Here is a 21,627-nt window from a genome sequence, read left to right on the forward strand (position 1 = left end):
ATTTACACTAAAATGTTGTTGTCTAATATGTTATTGCATACTGTTTTATAATGTACTACTACAGTATAAATATCTGCCACCTAACTACTATTTACACACCTGTTGCTAAAGAAAATGCTGCTATTTTATTGTAAACATAATTTATCATTATTTGCACTTAGTGTAATTAGATTATATCACTTTTTCCACTTAGTGTAACCGCCAAAAATATTGTTCAGTTAAAGACAGCTCATTCAGTTCAGTCCATAGCCTATGTAAAGTTATTCAATTATGAAATGAGTTCAATTGGCCAATATTGTTTACTAGTATGAAGCCTTAATAACAAGCCTTTGTAAAAAAGACTAGTTGGCACATTTGTTTGTAAGGTAACAACCTTCACAGCTGTGCTGAATTAATGTTTGTGTTTGTCATGTGACAATTAAGCATACTACTCTGAAATATTTGTTGCTTACTGTATACTGTTTCACACACTATTCTTTAAAAAATAGTAGGCAGTATACACTGTGTACTGGGCAGTATGCAGTAAGCAAGTATGCCATTTCGAACACAGCCGGGATGTCAGTGACATGAGCAAAGAACCGCTGAATCAGTTTTTCAAAGTCGTTCATTGGAACGAATCGTTTAAAAGAACCAATCCGCGAAACGAGTCGGACTTCCCATCGCTACTGTTCTGCACTTGAAACTAATGTCCTTTCGTCACGCGCTGAGCGGAAGTGACGTACATAGCCAGAAGCGTGACGAAGGCTGGCTTAAAAATACAACAAGGAAGTGGACGTTTACTGTCAAGGCTAAAATAACATTCATAAAGGAGACATTTAATTACCTATCGGTGTCTTATCACTGAATAAGTACCGGGAGGGTATAGTCATCTCGGACTTACCCGGAAGCCCGTGAGTATCTGTTTGAATAACCGTGGAGCTCCAGCAATGAACACGGACGTAGAATTTCACATCAGGCAGAATTACCCGTGGAACAAACTGCCAGCTAATGTCAAACAGGTACAGTAACACACAGCAAACACCATCTGACACGACTTTCCCATCACTGCCTGCCCTACCTGCATAATAATTCACAGCATCAGCATGATTTCCAGAGATTCTGTCATTCATCTCATTCATTCAGTTATCCGTAAACACACACACACACAAACACCACTATGATACCTGCAGATCAATAGACATAAGAAGGCTATCATATCATAAAAAACTGTAGGAATTGCTTTTTTAAAATATAAATCAGTCATTGCATTAGTTGTGTTTGTGTCGATGTTTCTTCTAAAATTCCTTTGGAGACAGTAACCCTCTGATGCATGAGTTATTAAATATCATATCTTATATCTTAAATATTATATCTTGTATATTATTACATATTTCTATCTTAGACTTTTACCTACATTGGGTTCTTTTAAAAGAAATTTGAGTCTGTATTTATTAGAGTTAACCTTTGACTCAACACATTGATCTAACAAAGTGGCTCTCGTTCTTTTCTGTGATTTTTTTATTTATTTATTACTCTTTTTCTTTCTGTGATGTTGGTCTCGTTTTTATTAGTTGTTATCGTAAAGCACATTGGTCAGCCTTGCATTGTTTTAATTTTCCACTATAAATAAATAAAACAAACAATTAAAGCATGTTTAGTTTTTATTGAATAATATTATAGATTAGTTAATGTTGTTTTATTTTGCAGTAAACAATTTAAATACTATTTTTTATATTTCTGTATTTATTTATTGTTTTACAATTGATTTATTTATTACATTTTTTGTTTTCAAAAACATTTTGAGAGTTATTTGTCCACTGCAATACAGAATAGAAGAATTATGGGTAGAGAAACCATGCATCAAAGGGTTAAAAGAAGAACAAATTAAACAAAGGCAATAGGAATAAATGTGGATAGCATAGAAATTGTGGCTTTGGAAAAATTAGATAAAATTTAGATTTTTGTTTTTTCAGAAGGAAATGATTTTTGTTATTTGACATGATATTTCCTTCACATTTAAAATCAGATAAACACTGTAAATTTCACATTCTCATAAATAATGCCAAACATTGTGTGTTTGCATTGTGCATTGTGTAACTAAATCCATTGGAATTGAATATTTTTGCACTTTCATTTCTGTAAGGAATGTTTTGCAGTGTTTCAATTGTCATCTTGCTTTATTCATAGAGCCTGGGAAACTCGCAGCGTGAATATGACAAGCACGTTCTTCTGTACAGTATCCGAAACCAGCTTCGCTTCCGCAATAACCTAGGTAAGCATTAGATGAACGGAGAAAATCTATTGCTTTTCTCTCCCATAACTCCTATTTTTCATTCTGACATTGTTCCAAACCATTTGTGTTTCTCACTCCACTCTGGCCAGACCAACAAGCTCATTATAGCTCCTGTCAGCAGATGTAATTACATTGAAATAATGAGCCTCGTTGCTCTGATTTAGTGTCCCACAACACTGTCAAAAACCTCTTCTCTAACAGTCAGGCACGTGAAGAAGGATGAACGCAAGTATTATGAAGAGCTGTTGAAGTACAGCCGGGAGCATCTGATGCTCTACCCCTACCACCTGTCTGACATCATGGTCAAGGGTCTGCGGGTCACCCCCTTCTCCTACTACATCAGCATCATGGAGGTACGGACAAGTCAACTGTTAGAAAAATGTTTACTGTAATCGCTTTTTCATTCTTATTCTTATTTTTTGCAGCTTTTAATTGTGAAGAGAGAGTAATGGGGAGAAGTTTACTAATTTAATTTTCTCAAACTACCACGTTATTTTGTCTATTACTGAGTCTGTGAAAACAGTGGCAGCATATGGTAGACATGGGCTGGCATCCAAACGTTCAGTGTTTTACTGATCTAGTTTGCAAGTTTTTTTCTCCCTTTAATGATAGAGTCAATGGAGAAGTATTAACTCATAAGCTCATTACAGTACAAGTTCTGCATTCTGATAATGTTTCAGACAGGTATGTTTGCTAGACGGTAGTGTTTTGTTTACGCACATACGGATTACTGTAAATGACTCATGCAGAGTGTCAGCTTACCATATTTTATGGTATAAAACAACAGTGTCTGCTTTCTGTCTGTGTGACATCTGGTGTCACTTATGCAAATTCATTTACTGGTGTTCTTTGTAAGTTTTTAAATGATGCAGTCTATAAGCAAGCATTCAAAGGGAAAGTTCACTGTCATCATGTACTTACTCTCATGTTATTCCAAATTTGTATGTCTGTCTTTTTCTGAGAAAGGATAAGTTTTAATACTGCTCTCTTCCATGCAATGAATGTGTATGAGAACCAGGGTGCCATACTCCAAAAAAAAAAAGAAAAACACAATAAAAGCATCCAACAAGTAGTTTATTGCTTTGTGTGAGAAAAATCAGCCATCATTCATTTGCATTCTATGGAAAATAGCAGCTTGTACATTCTGCTGTAAACATATCTTTTTGTTTTCCATCAAGAAAAGAAGGTCATATGGGTTTTGAAAGGCATGAGGAAGAGTAAATGACGACAGAATCATAACTCTTAGGTGAAACTATTGTTTTATTGGACTTCAATTGTTTGCAAGTGCATGACCCAATCTCTTGTCCCTTCATTCAGGACATCATGAACTGTGAGAAGAGTTATGATTCCCTGCCCAACTTCACTGCTGCTGACTGTAAGTTGTTCTCTCTCTGTCAGAGCTGGGAATCATTATTTGTTACTGTTGCTGACTGCTCATGCACAATAACGAGGCCACAAGCCACTAGAGACGAATGTACATTGCTCACTTAGAATGAAGTGGCACAGAATTACTCTGACTTATAGTGAATGTAAATATTTTAATGAATGTACTTTGCTAATTCTTCAGAAGCATGCTTTCTTTATGCTTTAAATGTTCCGTATAACACAAACAAATGCATTTGCTGCTTAGACGTGGCATACATGCATTTAATAAATGATTAATTAAATAATACTTAGAAAATGTGAAATATATGAATATACAGAAACATGGCTAGCATTTTATAATAAGGTTGAATTTCTTAACATTAGTGAATGCATGAGGTTGATTTAGCTTAATATTATTTTTTTGAATATACTTCTGGTCATTGTTAATTTATTATTAATTAACTCATGTTAATTTATACAACTGAAATGTTAAAAATTTATTCGTATATGTAGAAATTAGCATTATGCTCGAATAATAAACGTTCATTGTTGATTCCTAATACATTAACTGATGTTAATGAATTGAATATTATTGTGAAGTGTGAACAAAGTGAAATAGTTTGTGAAAATGGCACTGTATAAATATGAAGTATGATTATAAAATTTATTCATGACCGTGGTAAAGTTACATTAAATGGTGACATTAAAATTACATTAAATAATACTGTTTAGGTTTGCTGAGGTTCAAGTGTAAAATACTGTGTAAATGGACATTGACATAAAATGTATTTAGACTTTGGACTGTGGCATTTCGTATGGATAGTTGGATTATTCATTTGTGCAAATGAGTTTTGCAATCACTACAAAGGAGCAACATAATAGTGTACAAGCACCTGACAACAAGACAAACCATCACACGTTATTTTGTGGAAAATTTTTGAATTTGATTTTTAGAGTATCATTGCATTTTACGAACCCCTTATATTTTCCTCATGTGTCTTGTCATTATTCAGCTGAAAGAAATGTGCCTGCGCATCTTCGGGGAATTGATGTCAACACTCTTTTGTGAATTACAGGCAAAGATAAAAGTGATAAAAGGCTGTACAGTCATACGTATATTTGTACCCCAAAGCATCTGGGTACAAAATCATTGGCATAGTAGCACATCATTAAACTATGTTATGAAACAAATAATTTGTAATTGGCCCATAATAGCTGGCTGTACATGCTCAGAGATCTCACAGAACATGGTCTTTGGGTTGGGTAGACAGAAGGTAGCCAGCAGGCTATGCATGGGTTTCTCGCTCTAATCTCTTTGTCTGAAGTGAAGCTGCACTCCTGCTCTTCACAGCTCACCCCACAGCCTTTGGCATCATGCCTGGCACGTCGCAGTCAGGCCTGGCCTTCTCTAATGATCCCAGACCCCTGTGCCTTTATGCATGGTGAGGGACAGGCTGCTGAGGCCCCAGGAAGGCAGGATCTGGGGCATAGAGGAATATGTTAAAGTCACCGAGGTTCCTCCAAACACTAAAGGACATCTATGATGTCCTACCGATTCCATGCATAAGTGGTCAGCTCTCAATAGAGGTGAAAACTGGGTCCAAAAGGTTTTGTGAACCTCAAACCACATTTGGAGATATTCGAAAACGCATGTAAGCCACATTGTATAAGTGTTTGCAATGCTGCCTGGTTACTTATCAATTATCCATTGTGCTTTAAATGCACATACATGTACATCCAAAGTTTAAATAATGATTCAGCTCAAAATTAAATTTTTATTAATTTCAGTTCACATTTATTCATATAGCGCTTTTCATGAGACATTGTTTCAAAGCAGCTGTACAAGAGATGCTTGTTTCTACATTACAATTAAGAATAAATTGTTATCAGAGCTGACGGTCATCAGTTAATGATGCATTCAAGCAGAAACAAAGAACACAATTAAGGTAATGATTACATGTTGTGATCATAATGATTAAAATGAAAGGAAAATTTGTGAGTTTAAAATTTGGAATCAACAGTGTGCAGAATTTTTAGTGTCCATTAGCGTATTTTTTAGTAACCGTTAGCATATTTATTGATCTGCCTGTTGATCTTTCAGGTCTGAGGCTGCTTGGGATTGGCAGGAACCAGTACATTGACCTAATGAACCAGTGCAGATCTTCCAAAGTAAGTCGCTCTTGGTTTTGCGCTGTAGATCAATTAGGATGTTATGGTTAACTTCCATGGAATATCTTCTGGGATTTTAACATGATGTTCATTAGATGGTTCTCAAATCTGGATGGTTTCATTGCTCTCTTTGAAGATGAAAGATGTAATCCATAGAGAGCAGTGCTTTGTACACACAGTGATAACCTCACACTGTTGCCTAAGCAGCATCTGTCTGTGGCTAGAAATTCTTCCGGAGGAAATCGGCTCGGGATCTCCTGCCAGCAAAACCTGTGGAGATCACGGTAGAGCCCTGGTGGGTGGTACAGACCGGATATATCACAGAGGATGACATCAGGGTAAGGCGGATTAATTTAACAATGTTTCTTTAGTCTTGTTCATAAAATTACATTAGGCTTTTGGAAATGGAAAAAGGGAAATAATATTACTTCAAATGAAATCACTGAGAATATAAATAAATTATTCATTTAATATTTCTTTTATGATGTAACTGTTTTATAACACACCATTAACAGTTATGTAATTTTTCAATAAAAAAGATGAGCAAAACATCAAAACAAAGAACCAAATTATTCTCAACAGCTACATTTTCCCGCATGAAACTATCAGGGGACAAAATGTCTTCTAGTTGCTCATCTGAAGGTTTGTAACTGGAGTGAAAGTGTTTTTTGTGCTGGGTTAATTCCAGATCTGCTCTGGGCCAGAGAAGGCGGCCATTGATAAGATGATAGATTCTGGACCCCAGCTGGCTGGATCAATGGAGTACAATGTGGTTCTGAGTGAGTGCTGCAGAGACAGTTTCAGTTTTTTAGGAAACCACTTGAAATAATGACGATCAAACCAGATCATGCTCTATGCATAAATACACATCATTGTACTCATATTTAGCATTTATGTTATAACTGAGTGTAAAAGACTTTGCTTTGATTGTCATCCTTTTTCAGGACTGCATATGGTGGAACATACTGATTTGGTAGCACTGGTGACCAGGCCTTTAAAAAAAAATAAAACATTGTGACATTATTATTGTATTGCACCAGTAAGTGCAATTGCCAATGATATTGCATATAATGATATAATGACACAAAATTTAGCAACTCCTAATTAAAAGTTTTATTTACACTTTATATAGGCTTAATTTTGATAGACTTTAACTTTTTAAACTTTGAGAGTGAAATTGAAATGAGACTCTATAATTGCCATGGCTAATAATAAAAATGATTAAAATAGTATAAGTTAAATTCCCTCACTCCAATAATTGTTATATTAATTAACATATTAATACTACTACTACTAATAATAATAAAAACAACATAATATATACAGAAAATTTTACATTTCAGCCAAACTGTCATAGTCTCTGCATCCAGTCTGTACTGGTCTGCGCAGAGCTGTCCATTGGCCTGTGCAGATGATTGGTTTTCATGCACAGCAGATAATGGCAGCGCACAATCCAAAAGTGTGGGGCAATTTTGAAGTTGGACCAGTACAACCTCTAACAAAAATGTAGTCGCACATGCATGTTAAGTGGTTAGAAAAAGCCACCATTTAGTCACAGTCTGAAGCCCTGTTTTTATGGGTGGTACATTCAGTACAAGAATTTTCTATCTATTTATCTTCTCCATTTTTTTCAGGTTTGTACAACCGGGGCTATATATATCTTGATGTGCCCATATCAGATGACAGCTGTATATCAGGTATGCACTGCAGTTTATCAAATAGGCTTTATTTATAACCTCTTTGAAAAAGGATTTTGCTCGTCCATGGCCACAGATTGTACGTAATAGCGGATGGGAGAATCATTGATCAAAATGTGCTGATAGGATGATCACAAATCCATTTGGAAGAATAGCAGAGAAAACATCTAGGTTACTCTTCTTGGTTTTCATTTTCAGTGCCACCGCTTGAGGGGTTTGTCATGAACAGAGTCCAGGGTGATTATTTCGAAACGCTACTCTACAAAATCTTCGTTTCCATTGATGAGCAGACTAATGTGTCGGAGGTACATATTCAGTTTTCACTTTGCAGTGCACTTTTCGTTTCTTTTCAGTGATTCTGCTCGTCTTTGAGAATCTCATAGCACTTTTCTGTTTGTCATTTCAGCTGGCTAATGTACTGGAGATTGACTTGGGCCTGGTGAAGGTACGTGTCATGCAGGGATGAAAATGGAAGGCCATTTATATGGAATGTTTGATATGAAATGATGCCTTTATAGCTGACTGGGAGGACGGTGAATCCAGGATGCACCGGTTCTGGAATTACTGCCGCCGCCGCAAAGGCAATTTTCAAAATTCTTTGGCCTTTTGATGGGTTGTGAAATGAGTCCTTCTTTGAATGTATGATGCAGACTGAGGAGAATGTGGACTGAACCATTGTAGCATTTCCTTTGTAGCTGTTTAGCACCATTTCAGTATCTGGCAGAGTGGAAAACAAGCTTATTCATGAGATCCTTATTAGAAAAGCCAATGCTGACGTGACTCAAAGGACACGATCTTTAACAATGAATTTATTTTTACACAAGATAGCTAGTATTCTTTTTCATTATCTCTTTGACATTTTGCTAAGACAAATAGAATGAAACGTTTCCTGCAGTCATCCTATTAGTGAAATCCTATTCATTTAGTAAATAATGATGACAGAGTATCTTTGAATAGATCCATTGCCGTCAGTGTTTATGCATGGCAGACATGGTTGCTTTTGATAGCAATGTGCCTGAAGACAAATTCTTTCAGCTTGAATATTGGACCTTATTTATGAAACATGAGCCATTTTTTTTCTCTTTTCTTTTTCTTTTTTTGTAAATCATTTATAAAGCCAATCAAAGTATCCATTTATGTAAGAATAGTTTTATGAACATTATTAATTAATAATACAGTATTTTACAGAATTTAATTCTGCTCATTTTTCATGAATAACTTTAAAATAATGAAGACTCTGGTACACACACGCACATATATACGCAGTGATATTTAAATTCAATTTTTTTTCACCATAATGTATAGTACAATGAGGGAATATAGTATCAGGCTGTATGGAGCCCAAATCCTGACCTACTTTCTCCAGAACTATTCAATCTTTCTCAATAGCTAACAGAGTTTTATCTTCATATGTGACAGTACCGCAATTTTCTTCTCTGTTCCACTTCACCTAGAACCATTCTGAGTCGGGTTTATGGCCATGTCGAGAATAACCTTTGGAAAAATAAGGGAATATGTATTCATCACCTTAGCTTGGTTGGCCTAGCTGCAGAATCAGTTGGATGCAACAGATTTGATGTTTCTTGTTGTCAGGTGAAAAGGGCAGATGGAAATTGTGTTTTGGCAATGATGCTGTGATAATGTTTATTATTATAAAGCTGTTTTCGATATCGCTATGGATTATTCATGAAGATGTTTGTGGATGCTTTCCAAACATAATCCAGAGACTTGTAAATTAACGGTGTTAACATGCAATTATAGTAGTTAATAATCATCATTGGATTGTGTATGAATGCTGAATGAATATTGGACTTATTTTTTTATTTTTTTTTATTATTGTTTTCCAGAATGCAGTGTCCATGTATTGTCGCCTGGGGTTCGCTATCAAGAAGGGTCAGGTGATCAGCCCGGACCAGCTGCACCCCTCATGGAAGAGTGCCCCTTCTGTCAATAGACTCAAGTATGAGAAGACATACCTGACACTGATGAATAGGCTTTTAGTGCTGGCTCATGTCTGAGAAACAAACAAAGCATTTGCTGCTCTAGAAATCTCAAACTCTGGACTGTTCACACATTAAGAGATTTTATCTGTGTTATTGGTCATAGTGGCTATTCTTACTGCTGGACAACTAGAGTTTATTGTTGGGCTGGGCATATCCTAATCTGGCCATATCACATCATAATCACAAATATGACTAGGCTTAAATCCTTCCAATGAAATAAATATTGATTCTTAAAATCCTAGGATTGGTATTTTAATTTATGCATTTGTAGTTGATGCATGAGCATATCTGCCAGACATAATTTTTACCACCTCACGTCTAGCAGATGTCGCTGGGTTAGTGGTGGATAATTGTTGACACCTAACACATGCAGTACTCCACCTCTATCATATATCTATTCTATATATCTATTATCTATTCAATATTTATTTATTATGCTAAACATGTTAAATAATAATACATTAATTTTAATAATAATCATTTTTTCATAATGTAATAATTCAAGTTAATGAATACTTCAGAAAAATAAGAAATTATTGTATTATATTATTGCTGTTATTATGCATTGTTATTTGTTAATTTCCCATAAAGGAAAACCTTTTTTTTTTTTTTTTTTTTTTTGTGTGTTCTTCATAGTGACATTATAACAACTCTTCACTGCAAATCTAGAAAAATTGTACAATCTCCTTCTCTGTACCAATGTGCTATATTAGCTTTGCATCTAATAATCTAACAATCTGTAATGGCTAAATATTTGGAAATGTGAGAGGAAAAATAAAGAGAACCTGTAGTGTTATGTGGTAAGTAATTGTTGACATCATAACTTGAATATTCCCAAATTATTCACTAACAATTTGAAAGCAGAACTGAATCATGATTGAGAATCAAATCAGAATGGGAATGTATAGCTGGTTAAAAAATCTCATTATAATGGGACCAGCAGTTGCTGTATGTGTGAATGTATCTTTAGTCTGTTCTTTCACTGTGTTTTATATCTGAGTGTTTTCTCACACTTGCCAGAGGCACTATGGACCCTCAGAAGATGCTGCTGACATGGGAGGGTGGGAGTCCAGTGATGGAGGCCGGTTCCTCAGCCACTGATACAGACACCACCAGCCTGGAGGACCAGGGTGAGAACAGAGCAGTATTCATTAAATCATAAACAGCTTTCCACTCATCCGTTAGACACTAGCTCACTTTACTGCACTGTATTATTAAACATTAGTCTGGCTCCAATCAGTACATAAATCATAATAATGTGAATTAAATTGACTGTGATTTTTCCCTGTCCTCTAGACACTGCAAGTGTGAGCAGTCTAAGTATTCCAGCCGCCCCAACTAAGAGGATCGCCTTTCTGTTTGACTCCACGCTCACCGCCTTCCTCATGATGGGCAATCTGTCCCCTGTTAGTGTCTCATTCACAAATTAAAGTATTTCTGCTTTCCAATTGACATATAGTTGAAACACTACATGTGGCTTATTTTACTGTGTATTTTAAAGGGGTCATGAACTGCCTTTGGTTTTTATTTTGTACTCTTCTCTGAGGTTTACTTATAATGTTATCAAGATTTTTACATAAAAAACATAATTTAGAATTAATAGGCTATTTTCTGTCCTGTTTGTAACCCTCTCATCAGAACACTCTATAGGCGTGGCAGATTGTAGATTTGGAAGTAAACACCCACTGCTATAATTGGCTAACAGTTGTGAATATTTGACACTGACAGCCTACATCCTTCCTAAATGGACGCTGCTGTGTTTTAGGTTAAAAACACATAAATACTCAGTGCATATCAAACGATCTGTAATTACAGACAAAGCAATATTGATCATGTAATGAAAACAGTTACTCTCACTTGTGTGGTGTGACATCGGATCCAATATAGCATCGTCTTTTCGTTTCGTTTCAGTCTTTCTGAAAATCCTGCGTTGAATTGTGCCTTGTTTGTAAATGAATCCACGGTAAAATTAAGTGAACAAAGTGGACCACATTTTTACTGACGCGGTCTGGAACTTCAATTAAAAATAAAGTTTATCTTTTGGTTTCTGCGTAGACCTGCATTTGCTGCTCTTGTCATTTACCTACTATGTGCGCGAGTCAGTGGGCGGGGCTAAACATACAGTGATGTAGAAGCAGGTGTTGATCTTCTTCTGCAGAGGCGGTGTTTAGCCACACTATTACATCACAAAGTGGTACATTCCACAAGATGCCGTTTTGCCTTCAGTATAAGCTGTTTTTAGACTAACAGGAAATTTTTGAGTTCAGAATATTACAGGATGTTTTTATAGTACAATGACCCCTTATATATCAAAAGTTCAAGGAATTTTTGATTTCTCAGTTTATGACCCCTTTAAAGGTGTTTGATAATATCTAGTGCACTGGTTCATAGTTGGTGGGTTGTGACTGAAAACAGGTTGCAGACAGGGTTGCCAAGTCTGGTTATACCGTGGAACTATTTTTAAACTGGTGCCATGGGTTTTGTGAGGGAGGGGCACTGGTAGGGAGCCTTTGAGCTCCTCATGATTACAGTGTTATAACAGTTTTATAAAAACCATTATGTTGATGGTTAGTGCTGTATAGTGATTTTCATGGTAAACTTGTGTATAACACATAACATAGGAGTAGTATATTTTTAGATAGAGTTTTGATATTTTGCATAGGGTCATTAGGTTAGTTATTGGCTGTTTTTGATTAAATGTTAGACAACAGCAAAGGTAATCTAAATGTAAAAATAAGGGAAAGAAGAATGCACTATTAAAGAGCCAATATGGACCTTTAACGATAAATTTAAGAACTGTCATATCAGCCTATATCCGATCTTACTGATACTTATATGATGGGCATCCCTACAACAGTAATTGCCCTCTAATTCTCCTCTATGTTATTTAGATGCTAATTCATCTGTTACTTGGTAGAAGCAGCCAAATGAGGCAGATGCCAATATGGGCAAGTTGTATGACATGCATTTATCCTAAAAAAAAATAAAAAAATAACAAAGCTACTTAAATGCAGCCCAGAATATGTTAAATATGAGTTCACTTGCTGAAAAGACAAAACCTGGTTTGTGCCCTACACAATGTGTTTAGTGTCGTGAATGATTGCCTGCCGAGAGCATGAAAACATTGAAATTCAATTTTGTACACTAAACAGTTTTAGTACTGTGTTGTGTCACCACTTGAAGTCCAGTTGGATCCTGAAGTTGGATCCTGTAGCTAAACCAGTTAAGAACTGGTGATTTAGTGAACTTTGAGGAGGAGTCATGCTCAAGGGTTTTCCAAGATTGTCAATCATCAAATATGTTTATATGTATATATCATCTATAAATATCAGGATTTCATGTGGTGTTTTTCATCTCAGAACTTGAAGAGCCACGCCGTGACAATGTTTGAGGTGGGGAAGTTGTCTGATGAGACCCTCGACAGTTTTCTCATGGAACTGGAGAAGGTAATACCCTTATTATAGGACACAAAAGAAGCTGAGGGACACACAGTGGACAGACAATCTCCGTCTCTGTGCTAGTGTTGAAATAGAAAGGGGCCACCTCCAGGGTCTGATTATACAGCGCACACACTCAAATTTTTCGCTTTGGCACTGCTCTCACATCTCTTGCGCACACAAAAGCATAAAGGCTACTGCATTTCTTCCTTAATATCTCTCCAACCTTTAGTTACTCTTTTCTTGTTTGCACACGTTCTTTTACTCACTGACATAATGACTTTCTTTGTGTGTTGAGCTTGATAAGGATGCTTTTATGTTGTAAGGTTGAGAGCACTGCTGAAGGAGAGGCTCAGAGATATTTTGACCATGCGCTGACCCTCAGGAACACAATACTCTTTCTGCGCTACAACAAAGATCTCACGCCTGATCAGGGCCCCGATGTACCAAATATAGGTATGTGTTAGTATACTAGACTTGGGTTATCAATTAAATGTTATATTGTTGCTTACAAATTAAATTTATATGAATCAGAGCTTTTGAGTCATTTTCATTTAAAAATGTTCACGGATGGAGTTTTAACAATGCAAAAAGGATGCAATGATTCTTTACCCTGTTTTAGTTCTTAAATTTATTAATAGTTTCTCTTAATTTGAATTAAAATTCATTTTTGAAAAAAAAGAAAAATTAATTGTAAGTAAATTTAGTAATTTCAGAGCAAAAGCAAATACATCAAGATTTATATACATATTGAGCATGTGAAATATAATAATACATCATAAAAATATACACAGGTGGCCATAGTGTCACGGTGCACACACGAGGACGATACAAGAACACAGAGATGAGGAGTAAACTCAAATGAACAGTCTTTAATGTAGACATCAGGGCAAGACAAGGCAAGGCTGACAGACAGGAGCACCGGGGAGTAACGAATAGACCAGACCAAATCAAACTGAACAGACAGGACTATAAATACACAGGATAAACATAGATAACGAGACAAACACAGCTGGAAGAATTAACTAATAATCACGTTAAACAAGGACAGGAAACAAACCAAATATGGAAACATGAGGCGGGAACTCATGACACACATGACAGAGGACTGACACATAGCACCAATGTTTGGAATATTTAGGAAATTTACATGTTTGAAAGATGTGACCACCAAGGTTGAATTTATTTGCATTAATTCAAAAATGACCTTATTATTGTAAAATATTATTAAAATGTTCAATTTTAATATATTTAAAAATGCAATTTATTCCTTTGACGCAAAGATAAATTTTCAGCATCATTACTCTAGTATTCATTGTCACATGATCCTTCAAAAATCATTCTAATGTACTGATTTGCTCAGGAAACATACTTATTATCAGTGTTGAAAACAGGTTTTGCTGCTTAATATTTTGTGGAAATGATTCTGATGGGTAATACACGTCACTATCAGTGTCCTTATTTAAACTGTATCACTGTGATCTTTATTAAATTAAAATTTCTTTCAATTACGTAGCGGTACAAGTAGACACATGTTCACACGTCCTGGTTGGCACTGATGTATGCTTGTGTTTCATGCTAGGCCTGCCTCTGGACCTCCTCCGCTGTGAAAGCCTGCTGGGATTGGACTCTGCCACCTGCAGCCGTGTGTTGAACAAGAACTACAAACTGCTAGTTTCCATGGCGCCACTCAGCAACGAGATCCGGCCAATCAGCAGCTGCACGCCTCAGGTAGCCCAGGAGATTGTAGTTAGACCCGTAGAGATGGTTGTGTGAACACTGGGAGTTACAAGACTGTGTGCGCGCTCAGTGAGCAGTCAGATCTTCATCCTCTTGAGAGTATCATTCAAGCTAAATAGGTCTTTCTTTGCCTCCGGGTTTCTTTATAAAAGTTGCACCGTGTACAAAAACGCTACCCACCAACTACATCTCTGCATTTCCATAATGATCTTTTACATACTGTTTAGATGTCTTTTACAAATAAGGTCAGCATTTGGCCTGGGGGAGAAGTTACGGTGTGCATTTGGAATAACTTCATTTTGTTATACTTCATTACATGTTTTGTCACTAGGAGCTGTTGGGTGGAAGTTGGCCATGTATCTTAGAGTAGCTTTATATTGTGTGTCTGATGTGTCTCTTCCAGCACATTGGTCCAGCCATTCCTGAGGTCAGCTCCATCTGGTTCAAACTGTATCTGTATTCTGTCACTGGTCAAGGCCCTCCTTCCCTGCTGCTGTCTAAGGGCTCCAGGCTCAGGAAGCTGCCAGAGATCTTCCAGGTCCATTTCAGCATTGACATATTTATTTAATTTTTGTTTGTACTTTGTATGTATATATCTATATACTGTATATATGCATATTAGGGGGGTATATTAGGGGTCTTAAGATTTTTAAATGTTTTTGAAGAAGACTATGTTCACCAAGGCTGCATTTATTTGATAAAAAAATACAGTAAAACAGTAATATTGTGAAATATTATTACAATTTGAAATAACTCTTTTCTATTTTAATATATTATGAAATGTAATTTATTCCTGTGATCACAGCTGAATTTTCAGCATCATTACTCCAGTCTTCAGTGTCACATGATCCTTCAGAAGTCACTGTAATATTCTGATTTACTGCTCAAACATTTCTAATTATTATTAATATTGAAAACAGTTATGTGCAAAATGTGCTTTCTGGAAACTAATGTATTTTTTAAGCCGCCTTTGATTAGAAACATTATGATTGTCTATACTGTTGATAAATTGAATGCATTCTCACTGAACAAAAGTATTAAGCTAAATATCCTATTATTTATATATATATATATATATATATATAAATATAAATAATATATATATTATTATTTTATATATATATATATATATATAATATATATATTATATATATAATAATAATAATAATAATATTTACATTATATTATATATAATGTTGTTATATGCATGTCAATTTTATTTAATTTCTTTATTTTCTTAAATATGTGGGTATATAGTATTTATAGAGTTGTAACTTTTAGTTTTAGTTACTTTTTCTTATTTGTAAGTCGCTTTGGACAAAAGCGTCTGCTAAATGACAAAAGTAAGTAAGTATATATATATATATATATATATATATATACTTGTATACTATACTAAATCGTTTTTAAGTAAAATATCGTTTACATAATCATTCGATATGTTACTCAGGCCTATGACCGACTGCTTATTACATCATGGGGCCATGACCCCGGGGTTGTCCCGACATCCAACGTGCTAACAATGCTGAATGATGCCCTCACCCACTCTGCTGTGCTCATCCAGGTAATACAGGGGGACCCTGAACACCCACGAATTCTCAAATCTAATTTTAATTTAATTTTAAAACATTTAACAAACTCATTCTTTTCAGGGTCATGGAATGCATGGACACGGTGAAACTGTCCATGTCCCATTCCCATTTGACGATGAAGACCTTAAAGCAGGTAAAATCTTAGTTGTCTATACATATAGTGGCCCAGAGATTTTTAGTGTCACTGTAGATGTGTTTAGCACTCTGAATAGCCCAGTCTTTCTAACTGGCCGCTCTGATTTGTGTTGCCTCTCCCAGAGTTCTCATGTTCCAATATGTGTGCGCACAAAGCCCTTAAGATCCTGCGGGACAAAGTGGATCTGGAGCACCAGTGTGGCTACATCACCATGCTCAATCACAACAACAGACATCGCAGACGACCCAGTGACGCCGACGGTGGGGCTAAGAGCTTCTTCTTAATTCCAACTGTCCATTTAACCAATCTCTGAAATGCCTGATAAGGACAAGCCCCTATACTGATCATTAGCCACTCCAGGCTGTATCGATAAATGCTGCAATTAGATTAGAATGAGAGCAACCAGTTCAAGCTTTTGCCAGTGTTATTAGAACAGGTCTCTACTTCAATTAATGTTTTAATTGCAGTCCACACGTTTGATTGCATCACTAATCAGAGTGAAATCTGAACGCTACCTTCAGGGTCTCAAAGGAACTTGAGATTCACTCTCTTTGCTTTCCTCACAGGAGACCCTGAGCTTAGCGGAGTGCTTGATGCCAACGGAAGCAATGAATCTTTCGAGCTGGTTACAGAGGAGAATAATGGAGACGGCAACAAGAAACCGGGAACAGAAGGTAGGTGTTCTTTGACTGAGAACAAGAATCTGCAGATTTTTTGTAGAAAACATGCTGAATAGAGTTAAACGTGTTGTGGGTCCTGATAATGAGTCAGGTCATGCGACTAATTCCTGTTTGTTCACTCTCTCAGGGTCGTCCAGTGAGGATGAATGGGTTCCTCTGGAGCTTTGCTTTGGGATGCCTCTTTTTAGCTCTGAGTTAAACCACAAAGTGTGTCAGAGGATCGTCTCCCACAAACTCTGCAGCAAAGACAGGTGACAACCTGAACAAATGTCCCCTTTTTTTTAGTGTGCATAAGATTGTTTAAAAATACTGTGTTTGCAGACATGCACTGGCATACTAAGCTGCGCTGAGCACCGTAGCTCAATGTGCCAGTGCATGTCTGCAAACATTTCTAGCAAAGCAAATTTGAATCCAGCCCGTTATTTTACTGATCCCAGTCCCACCTCTTTAGCTCATCATTTCCTGTCCTCTGTTCACTATCTATATTAATAAAGGTGGCAAAAGGCCAGCACACTTCTATTTAAAAGTTTGGAGTTGGTAAGATTGTTTTCTATTCACAGTATTATTGTGAAATAATAATAATAATTTGATTATTATTTACCATTATTTATTCATATTATGAAATATTATTATAATTTAAATAACATTTTCTATTGTAATATGTTCATTGTTATATATAGATTACGTGCAGTAAATTTAAAGCTGCAGTCTGTAATCAATTTTTGGGCAAGTACATTAATTCAAATGTGACCGAGGCTTTAAATGTCAAGTTAATTTTGTAGTAATTTTGTTGTTGTTAATGCAGTCGGTTCCTTTTCCAGAATTAAAACTAAATTAAATGTGTAATAATATAAATATTCTGCTGTAATTAAGTAATTAACACATACAATTAGACATGTTATGTAACATGCTATAAATAAACATGTAAACAATCATACACATAGAGTACCAGTTCTATGTATTCCAGAACAAAAATATAAATATTTCACCTTTGGCACGCTTTTATTATCATCGCTGGCTTTTTTTAATATTATCGTCTCTACTACAGTGACAGATAAAACTAAAATTAGTGGTGTGAGAAATCACACTTATCTCTGTGATAGTCTGTGACTGGCCTCTTTTTTAATCAGAACCAGCATCTTTTGAATGAATGCATTAAAGGTGTTAAGAAAAATTAAGCGTATTTAAGCAGCATTATGCATATTTAATTATGTTCATTTTGACAGCCTTAATTACTATATATGTTAAAACTGGATTAAAGAATAAACACACTCTTGTTTCTTTTGCAGTCTTCAAGAGTTACTACATTCCAGTCGAAAACTAGCATTAAAAGTTCTCAGTTTTGTTCATTCATTCCAGGTAAGTCTTCACCAATTTTATTTTGTTCCTATTATAATGTGGGTTTAGTTCATAGTAGCAGTGCTAATGTCTTATTTCAAAGATGTCATTCAGCTGTATTACATTCATGGAAAACCAGGAAGTATCAGCAAGTTATAAAATAGCTATTTCCTACAGGGACTTAATGAAATCTTATAAAGTCATGGAAATTTCTATCGTGGATATATTTTTTTCTAGTTATGTTTTGCTGTAAAATATTTCATCAGCTAGAAATTGCTCTATGAGAGTGCAATCTCTATAAAACTGGGCAAGAAGTGTGAGACCCCTGGTATTTTTCACTGTCAAATGTTCTTTGTACGTGTGTTGAGCTGACTATTTTTCACCGTCCCTCACAGGATGGAAAACAGCCCGCGGACCCTGACAGCGGGGTCTATGGTCCCCTGAGTCAGCCCCCGGCAGAGTCTGGCGTCCCCCTCCCCGCAATCAACCTGTTCTTCAAGGACAGCGAGCTGAAGGAATGGAGCGGCCGAGCGCCACCCTCCCTGCACATCTCTGCCCCACAGAGAAATCAGCCCACATAAAACACCACCCTCAAAATAACCCTGTTCAGATCCATACCATACACCGCTTACGTCATGAGTTACCATGTTACCTGTGGCACTCAATCACACACAGCCATCAAGTGCTGCTGCCACCATCCGTCACGCCTGGATGCGAGCGTCCAGAGTAAAGTCCCGACGGCTTCAATCACGCGTCCCATTCACCCAAACTAAAAATAGAAAATCTATTTACAAAAAACCTTTTAATGTGTATATAGACTTTGCTTGGAAAACATAGGACCAATCCTGGTGTTGGATGAAGTCGCCCTACTTGTATTACCATGTTTTGTGACCTGATGCATGATATCACTGCACAAAATCTCAAAAACTACTTTACTGAATCAGCAGGGTTTGAAAACACAAAGTTGAGGTTTACGTTTTGCACAAAGCCTGTGGATGACATTCAGGTTTATTCTGGGTTTTTTTTTTTTTTTTTTTTTTTTTGGAACTTGATTACGGTTTATTAGGTAGTATCCCAGCTGGAAATCTTGTCTGTCTCAATTCTGCTTAGCAGAGGAGCGTTTCTCCTTCACTGAGACCAAAGACCTACTTGTTTCATGTTGATTTTTACTATTGTTTTAATTTTTCGCTGCCTTATTTGCTTTGTGCCCATTAGACTACTGTATCACCGAATGCGTTTATTCCACTAGGCCAGTTTGAATATGTTCACACTATCTGCTTTAGTCCACAAACCTTCAAGTAGTGACAACAAGGTCATCGATCATCCATCAGTACCTAGATGTGTTGAATATCAGTATAAGTTTAGAGTTTATTGTGCGAATATGCAGTAATACAGCATTAAAATTCCCCTCAGTGGCCTGATTTTTTTCCCCTCACGCCTTTACTGAGGGTGTTGCCAGTGTTTCCCCAATCAAACCTTATGGTATGAAGTGTATGAAGACCAATTAGAGATCTTGGTGCTGCATGATGAGTGTGTAGAGTCGTTGTGTGTATTGTGCACCATTCTCTCCTCATCTCTTTATTTCCCCTTTCCATTCCTTCCTGCAACGATACGATCAAAAAGAACCGTGCCTGACCCTGTCACAGTGTTAGGGAAAAAATAGCTGATAGTTTTATAAAGTCATCCTGCATTTTAGGAACTCTCTGTTGTAGTGTGCTTGATGAACATGCTCTTGTAATTAAATGGGTACAGAAGTTACATTTTCCCTTCACGCCATCCCATTCTCTAAAATATATGTCATAACAAATGAATATGTAAAAAGTATATGAAAGTACTAATAAATATGTTACAAAAACAACCATTGCAAGTGTTAGCATGGAGTTTGTCATTTTTCTTCAAGTTGTTGGAAGGGTCTACTACAGACAGGCTGGCTCCCCAGTGACTGTAATTACTATAGCAACACAAATTCAGGGTGTCACCAGGGGGCACTGAGGCTCTGAAATGGGGCATGTCATCATAGGAATATCACAAACCAGTAGAAGAAGAAGAAGAAAAAAAAGCATCTGATGATGCCTGTCAACAATTCATATTGAGATGCTCTTTGTTTTTCATCCAACAATATGTGCGAGGCCAGTGTATGTAGTGGTTTGACTTTCTGTCATTAATTTTATAATTAATCTTCTTTTAGCTTAATAATTAAAATTGGTTTTATCTGGAGGCTTGCTCTTTAAAACTAGGTCAGTGACTATAGTCAGAAACTTTCAATATTTCAAGAAATGTGTGTATGGGAGGAAATTTGACACAGCGGGTGGCTACCCTATCCATTTTTATTGTAGATGTGCTGCAGCCTATGAAACTTTTACACGGAGAAAAACAGTACAAAAGGAATATAACCTTCCACTTCAGTTTCTCTGTATTTTCAGCCTTTGATGTTTCTAAGCAGTGCATGTAGAAAAACAAAACTGCCATTATCCATGTAATTAAATATATCTTGATGTAATTTATCACTTAATTGGAAGAAGGGTAAAGTTCTGAATTATTAAATTCATGGAGCACAATCCCCCCCCCCCACACACCCTTCATATTGTGTCTTTAACTACAGTACAGAGCCATTCATAACCTGTACGCAGATGGTGAATTCACACCAAGATTGATAACTAACAATAACTATATTAGCATCCACAACAACAGAAGAAACCACTGTGTTCATGAGCAAGCTCTGCAGTTATGTTGTCTTGTCTTAAATGCTCAAGCTGTTCATTAAGGTGGAAAAAATACCTACATTTCACTGCTGGTTATACTCTGTATAATTGTGTATGTGACAAATAAAAATCTTGAATCTTGAAAAATCATTCTGAATGCGAGTCCAATGTCATCTTTATCTTTTTTTTTGTGAGATGTTAACCGAAACTAATTCAGAACTGTGAGATGTAAACTTGGAATTGTGAGAATAAAGGTTAGAATTCTGAGTTTATGTCTAGAAGAAAAGTCTGAATTGCAAGTTAAAAATTCATAACCGTTTTGGATTTTTAAAAAATTTTGTGCCAAAAACTGTATTCCATAGGCTATAGAATGAGAACAATTATTAAAATATTATCTTATTGTGTTTGGTGTGAATGGGGCTTATTTGCTAACAAATGATAAAAGACGTTTGCAAGTTTTGCTTCTTAAAATGAACATCCAGCAGTTTTTGATTTT

General features: G+C 36.1%; 1 protein-coding gene across 1 annotated transcript; it reads left to right on the plus strand.

The window, feature by feature from the left end:
- Positions 1-707: 707 nt before the first annotated feature.
- On the plus strand, positions 708-21,273 carry fam91a1 (family with sequence similarity 91 member A1). The gene is made up of 24 exons (XM_079441280.1): positions 708-998; positions 2,167-2,251; positions 2,474-2,625; positions 3,590-3,647; positions 5,739-5,806; positions 6,031-6,144; positions 6,495-6,585; positions 7,441-7,503; positions 7,702-7,808; positions 7,910-7,948; positions 9,351-9,463; positions 10,527-10,636; positions 10,803-10,912; positions 12,866-12,952; positions 13,270-13,399; positions 14,526-14,674; positions 15,087-15,221; positions 16,134-16,247; positions 16,336-16,408; positions 16,534-16,671; positions 16,978-17,085; positions 17,219-17,342; positions 18,381-18,450; positions 18,825-21,273. The coding sequence occupies exons 1-24, from the start codon at positions 927-929 to the stop codon at positions 19,008-19,010; spliced, it is 2,496 nt and encodes an 831-aa protein (XP_079297406.1). The 5' UTR covers positions 708-926; the 3' UTR covers positions 19,011-21,273.
- Positions 21,274-21,627: the final 354 nt, after the last annotated feature.

The sequence above is a fragment of the Barbus barbus genome (assembly GCF_936440315.1).
Source record: "Barbus barbus genome assembly, chromosome: 19".
NCBI lineage: Eukaryota > Metazoa > Chordata > Actinopteri > Cypriniformes > Cyprinidae > Barbus > Barbus barbus.